General features: G+C 40.7%; 1 protein-coding gene across 1 annotated transcript; it reads left to right on the top strand.

Moving 5' to 3' along the window:
• The first annotated feature begins 5,478 nt into the window (after positions 1 to 5,478).
• Positions 5,479 to 6,914, top strand: LOC103973729 (uncharacterized). The gene is made up of 2 exons (XM_009388373.3): positions 5,479 to 6,434; positions 6,681 to 6,914. Exons 1-2 carry the CDS (start codon positions 5,781 to 5,783, stop codon positions 6,744 to 6,746), a joined length of 720 nt encoding a protein of 239 aa, XP_009386648.3. The 5' UTR covers positions 5,479 to 5,780; the 3' UTR covers positions 6,747 to 6,914.
• The last annotated feature ends 206 nt before the right edge of the window (positions 6,915 to 7,120 follow it).

Genomic DNA, 7,120 nt, shown 5'->3' with positions numbered 1-7,120 from the left:
CAACAAATAACAAAATGATTTTGGTTGAAAATACCTTATGCTCAATGAAACCATGATTGATAAATATGCTTTATGTTTAATGATTTCTTTACCTTGTGTGTCCTTTCATGATGAATATTTTAAAAATAAATGAAATAAAGTTTGATTTGAAGTAATGCATAATGAGCATGCTTAATGAGTTTTCTTTCGAAATGATGCATAATTATTTTTATGATTTATGGATTATCGATTTTCATGATAATAAAAGTGATTTTTTCGGTTTAAAAAATGATGCATGCTTTGATTTGACAAAAATGAAATAGCATGCTTATACGAAATAGTGTAAGTGTCATGCTTGACGATTGTATACTTAATGATGCATAAAGTTTTAATGAAAATATTAAAATTTTGATACCATGATTTGATGATTTTATACATAAGATTTTAAAGTTATACATGATAATTTTTTTGGTTTATTAATCTTGATGGTTTTTATGATGAAATTTATTTTTTGATCCTAAATGATTGATGATATATTTTTTTTTTTGGCACAAAATGGACAGGCATGCTGAAACAACTAAATAGAGAAAACGTTTTTCTTGAAAATTCTTTTTCTCTATCTTATTGACTTTGATGAAGCTATTTTATCATCTTTTTATGAATCTCTTGAAAATAATTTTGATATGATGATTTGAATTTATTGGTTTTTATCAAAATCATGATCTTGAGTTCTCATGAGTTATAACTTGAAATCATTTATGAATCAAGATCTCCTACTTTGTGTTCTTATATCTTCTTATTGAAATTTATCGAAATGAATCATGATTTTTTAATTATAATTTTTATGATTCATAATGAATTGAGAAATTTTATATGCTTGAATTAATATCTTGTTCTCTTACGAGATTGAATGAATTTTATCTATATCATGATCTCCAAAAAAAAAATTTATTTTTTAAAAAGGAGATATGTCAAAATGAATCATGTCTTTTGGTATTCACATGATTTTATCTTTTCATGATATTATTTTTAAGCAATTCCTTGTGTTCATTAAATATTTATCTCATCACCCAATAATTCTTCTTGATATTCTTTATGTGATGATATAAATACATGAAATATTCATTAATTTGTTTTGATGTATACAAATAAGAAGTTTCGATCATGCATGGTAGGATGTAATTTGACAAAATTGGTACCATCATGATCTGAAATAAATGATGATTTAGAATCATGCATGTAGTGATGATTTTATATACATGATGATTTAGAATTATGCATGTAATACTTTAACTTATGATAATGATGCATGCAATGATGAAATATTCATGATAAAATAATTGTTTTGACATTCATGACTTGAATTTTCATCTATGCTATTTGCCTTTGAAATAATTTAGAAATTAACGTAAAGGTTCTTCCTTTCTTTTTGACAATGACAAAGGGGGAGCATAACATGCTAGAAAGCTAATTTGCTAGCTCTCACAATTCAAGAAGAAAGCAAAAATTACACTTCTCAAAAGAGAAGAAAGAAATTGCTATCTTGAACATCACCGAGAATTGCTAGCTTGGAATTTCAAGAAGAGGCAAAAATAGCTATCTTGAACATCACCAAAAATTTGCTACCTTGCATGATGCAAAATTTGCTAGAATTACTAACTTGTGATCTAAAGAGAAGCAAAGAATTGCTATCTCAAAAGAAGCATAAGTGCTATCTTGCCTATTTCAAGAAGCAAGACATGTTAAATTTGCACATCTCTAATTTGCTAGCTTGTATGAAGTAGAACATGCTATCTTACTACCTTACATATCTATGATGATAGCAAAATTGTATGATGATAAAAATGGAGATTATGCTTATCATGCAAATGATTAGAACTTATATTACAAACAATTGATTGTGGTACTTCTCCTTTTTGGTGATGACAAAGGGGGAGAAGTATGTTGATTATATGTCATGATTTTATCATAACATATTGCTTGGATTTTTTAATCCAAGAGTTTCTATCAATAAGGCATATTGATAGGGGGAGTTTGTTTAAACTCCGGGAGTTAAGGTTAACTCCGTCGTCGATTGTTTCCATCAATAAGGTATATTGATAAGGTAAGTTTGTTTAAACTCCGGGAGTTAAGGTTAACTTTGTCGTCGATTGGTTGTCATCATCAAAAAGGGGGAGATTATTGAATCTCAGATTTTGATGATGAAACCAATCAATATGTGTTTATGTTTTAATCTGCGTTTTGAGTGACGTAGGATGCTTCGATCAAGATGAGACAATTAAAGTAGGAAAAATCATGTTGGGCTAGAGGAACATGTCAGAAGATTGGTCGTCGGGCCGGTGGATCGGTCGACGTATCGACAGAAGGCTTCGGGCCGTGGATTCGGGCATCGGGCCAAGAAGAGCGGACATTACACCAAGGATATCGGAGTTGTAGAGTCAACTGACCGCTTGGGCAATAGGCCATAGGAGAGTACGATGCGCCGAAGAATCGGACGAAGCATCGAGAGACCAATGACATGCCGGACAACTTGATTAATACTTAGTATTAATTGTCTAGATCGAAGTTTGTTTTACATGTGTAGGATTAACTACGATAGCAAGGTATGAAGCAAATGAAGTCCCAAAGTCAAGGACGCGATCACGTTTGGGAGTTCAAGAGTTCGTCGGAAGTTCAGACGTTCATCGAAAGTTCTGGACAAACCAGTCGAGAAATCTCGGAGCTTGCCAGAGAAGCTCGTCAGAACTTGCCAAGAAGATCGTCGTAAAGTCTAGGAGCTTGCTGGGAGTCCGTCGGAACATTACCGAGAGATAGTCGGAAGTTCGCTGGAAGATTGCCAGAAGCTCGCCGGAAGAATAGACTTACGAACTTTATTTAGCTCAGAATATGTCTTAGGAATCGTAGTTAGCATGTAATTGGGCTTGGATTAGGCCAACCCAATTACAGGCTAGCTAGGCCCATGTAAGACATGTGTTGAGCCCAATAAGAAGCCCAAACAATGCCCCAAAGAGTCTCACCGTCGTGGCACAGACTTCGAGACTTTGTCGGGCGGTGGTACCACCAGTCTGGGCGATTGTACCACCCTTGCAGGGTGCTAGGCGGTGGTACCGCCAGTCTAGGCAATGGTACCGCCCAGCACTGTCCCCCAGGCGGTGGTACCGCCAGACCTAGGCTGTGGTATCGCCCAGGGCCAATGTTAGTCAGACTGACACTGGGCGGTGGTACCGCCCGTGCCCGGGGAACCCGGGATGAGATGTTTTTAGGCTCCAAGTTTGAATCAACTTGAAGTCTATAAATACCCCTCTCATCCCTAGTTTAAAAGTGGAAAAAACGTTGTTGTAATCTCTTGTGAGAATCCTCCTCTTTGAGTCTAAGTGTTAGATTAGTTTGAGAGGAGTGAGTGCTTGTAAGGGTTATCTCCTAAACCCAGTAAAAGGAGAAGAGGGGTGTAAGAAAGAGGTTGATCTTCGCCTAGTAAAGGAAGATCGTTAGCGGATGCCGGTGGCCTCGACGGAAGAGGAATCGGAGGAGTGGATGTAGGTCACGTTTGACCGAACCACTATAAATAGTCATCTTCTCTGGTTTGTATTTTATTCTTGCCATTTAGATACTGCAAACTACTTAGATAGTCACTACGCTTCCTTACGCTTCCATGTTATTAACTTTTCGAAATTGGTTTTCAACGTAAACGACGTTTTTCGTACGAAAGTCTTTTTAACCGATGAAAGATTCCCCCCCCCCCCCCCCTCTCCTCTTAGTGCTCTTGATCCTAACATTGCCGAGAGATCATCGGAAGTTCGTCGGAAGATCGTCGGAAGCTCGCCGGAAGAAACCAAGACTTACGGACTTGTTTAGCTTAAGTATGTCTTAAAATTCGTAGTTAGCATGTAATTGTGATTAGATTTGGGCCAACCCAATTAGGGGCCAATTGGGCCCATGTAAGGACTATGTTGGGCCTAATGAAAGACCCAAATAGTGACCCAAGAAGTAGCACCATCGTGTCACAGTCTTTGAGACTGTCTGGCGGTGGTATTGCTAGTCTAGGCGGTGGTACCGCCCCTAGCAGGGTGCTAGGCAGTGGTACCGTCAGTCTGGGCAGTTGTACCGCCTAGTGGCCTAGTGCTAAGTGATGGTATCGCCCAGTGCAGTGTCAGTGTCAAACTGACACTAGCGATGGTACCGCCCAACATAGGCTATTGTACCACCCAGACCCATAAAAGCCGGGATGAGATATTTTTAGGCTCCAACTTTAAATCAACTTGAAGCCTATAAATGCCCCCTCTCATCCCTGGTTAAAAGACACAAGCACAGAGTATTTAAAAGTGAGAAAACGCTATTGCAATCACTAGAAAAATCCCCTCCTATAGTTTAAGTTTAGAATTCTGTTTAGGAGGAGTGTGTGCTTGTAAAGGTTGACTCATAAACCTGTGAAAAGGAGAAGAGGGGTGTAAGAAGGAGGTTGATCTTCATCTATAAAGGAAGATCGATAGTGAATGCTGGTGGCCTCGACGGAAGAGGAATCGGCGGAGTGGATGTAGGTCACGATGACCGAACCACTATAAAATTGGCATGTTCTCTGGTTTGCATTTACTTCTTACAATTTACATTAACTGCAAAATGCCTTCAATACACTCTTAGCTTTCAAAGTTAAGTATTTCCGAGTTCGGTTTTATCGTATGAAAGGATTTTTTGAAACTGACGTTTTTATCCGCTGCACTAATTCACACCCCCCCTCCCCCCTTAGTACTGACTCTTTTCCTAATAGTTAGGGCAAGAGTGGAGGAACAGCTTTGCATCATGCCCATTAGTGTCTGCACCTGTTGGATCAGGTTTAGGAACGCCTCAATAGGGACGAGCAGGTGACTTAAGGTTGCTCTCATGTCGTTGAATAGACACTAATATCATGCCGATATTTTATCGAGATAGATGCATCCATATGTGGAATAGTCGGTTGCCACCCCCCAAGCGAAAGTACTATGAGTCAGGGGCAGAGCATACTCGTTCGATAATTCGTTGAGAGGGTTGGTAGGCAAACATTCTTACAACATCGGACCCTTCTTCTAACATAAAAATGTTAGGAGAAAATATCATTGACATCTTAGTCAACCCGATGTGGTCCGAGCCCGTATGCGTAGGATTATCCGAGATTCTTTCGAGGTGGAAATGCGAAGCACCTAAGGTGCCACTTGCAATAAGACTAAGGTCAGGAGAGATTTTTCAACTTGATCTCTCCAGTGCTTAAGTTAGTAACTCGAGATGTATAAGTGCAAACGCAAGTAATCGAAAAAATAAAATTTATCTTTTATATTAAAGATGAGATTTTATATTTGATCGTAAAGGACAATAAAGAAGCTTGTGATTATCTTTTTAGTTAAAAAAAATTTATGATTATTTTTCTAGTCATAAATTAAAAAAAAAATTATTTTCTCCTTCGGCATCACATAACAGTCACATATCAATGATTAATCGAAAATATATACTCTATTACTAAAGAAACCTATTTTATACCGAAACGGGATCACATTACTGCGTGATCTCTCTTCGATGAAATGGCGTGCACGATTTGTTCGACGTGGGCAAAAAGCGTTACGTTACTTTTGGAAGACTTCGCCCATAGTTCCGTTATTCATAAGAGCACGCGGAATTTAACTGAAAGGTTGCATGGCGCGGCTCTTCTCGTGACGCAGCAGCGGTAGCAAATGGAGAGGTGTGAGGAGGAGCGTTCATATTACGTAGCCTCTCTCGTCCCCGCTCTCCGCCAGCCTCGCCGTATTAATAGCCTTTCATAGTTTGCATCATCCATGGCATGGGGGAAAGTTGAGATCAGATCCGCCATGGATTCGAGCTGTACCACTCCTCCCAAGCTCTCCCTGTACTCGGTCCCCGGCAAGCGGATGAAGCCACTTGGCACGGCGACGCCGCCGCCCCGGGTTCTGGTATCCGTGCCCTTCATGTGGGAAGAAGCTCCGGGGAAGCCCAGGAAGCAGCCGACTCCGGGTGGGCATGGCATGATGCCCGGCGGCGCCCGGAGTTTAGACCTGCCCCCGAGAATGGTGGCGGCGATGGTAGAGGCCAAGTCCAATAAAACGCTTTCGCCCACCACGGCTCTCGACGGCCCAGAGCATGCGACCCGTCCCGTCCCACTCGGCTCGTGCTACTCCTTTTCGTTCGGAGAGGGAAGGACTGTTGTTACCGTAGGAGGTAAGAAGAAGGGAGTGGTTTGGTTTCGGGGGAGAAAAAGTGGGAGGAAGATGATGAGGGATGGAACCTGGGAGATGAGCGTGGAGGGGTTGGAAGAGAAGGATGTCACTTGCCCTTCCATGTCTTCTTCTCCTTCTCGCAAAAAACATGGTGGAGAGTACGAGGAGGATGGGAATGTGGAGGAGGGAAGGATAAGGATCACACGGCTGAGGAGGAACAGAAGCCTCGCAAACGTTTCCACCTCTCACATATGGGTGAGTCTCCAGTCTGTGGTCACAGTTCCATGTTCGACATGCTTGCAGCCATATCCAACCAATCTTTCCTCCATCTTGTCCATTTGTTTGCTTATTCGTAGTGGCTTGATCTTTTCCACTGTTCTAGGAATGAGACATCGGTGAGCCCACCGCGTGGTTTCTCCGACAGTCCCCTATTATTCCGTAGATCATCTTATATAGTCGTGAGATCATTACTTTCACGTGACCCCTTTTCATTGACTCTAGGCAAGCATTTATGGCAGCCTGAAGCTGGTGGTGCCGCTGCCATGGCGAAGGGACCGCAGAGCTTAAGTTCTCAAGAACGATCGACGACGTGCAACACCATTCGTGGGAGGAAGCCAGCCGTCGGCGGTCATCTTCGACTTCGTACCAGTGCGTCGCAGTAATCAGATTAGAAGAAACACCATTTGAGTCACGCATTCTGATAATAATAGTACAACATGGCAATATCTTTCTTTATCTTCTTCCAATTCAAAAAAAAAAAAAAAATCAATCAAGAATCGCAAATAGGTAATCGAAGAAGATGTGAGTTGTGATGGACGATGCAATTAAGAGGGATTCTCCGATCACGTCTAGTATGTAGCCAAAAATGTACAATTCGGTATGCTAACTCGGTAATCCGTCTGAGGACAACCTTCGCCAAAACCAAAAACGACGAAAGGACA

Source organism: Musa acuminata, chromosome BXJ2-4 (genome assembly GCF_036884655.1).
Source record: "Musa acuminata AAA Group cultivar baxijiao chromosome BXJ2-4, Cavendish_Baxijiao_AAA, whole genome shotgun sequence".
NCBI lineage: Eukaryota > Viridiplantae > Streptophyta > Magnoliopsida > Zingiberales > Musaceae > Musa > Musa acuminata.
This window is presented reverse-complemented; position numbering and strand designations above follow the sequence as displayed.

What these genes read in the sequence shown, in the direction of transcription:
- LOC103973729 (XM_009388373.3), top strand. Translation starts at nt 5,781, where the DNA reads ATGGCATGGGGGAAAGTTGAGATCAGATCCGCCATGGATTCGAGCTGT. An exon ending in TTTCCACCTCTCACATATGG is followed by an intron (nt 6,435 to 6,680) that starts GTGAGTCTCCAG and finishes CATTGACTCTAG; the next exon opens with GCAAGCATTTATGGCAGCCT.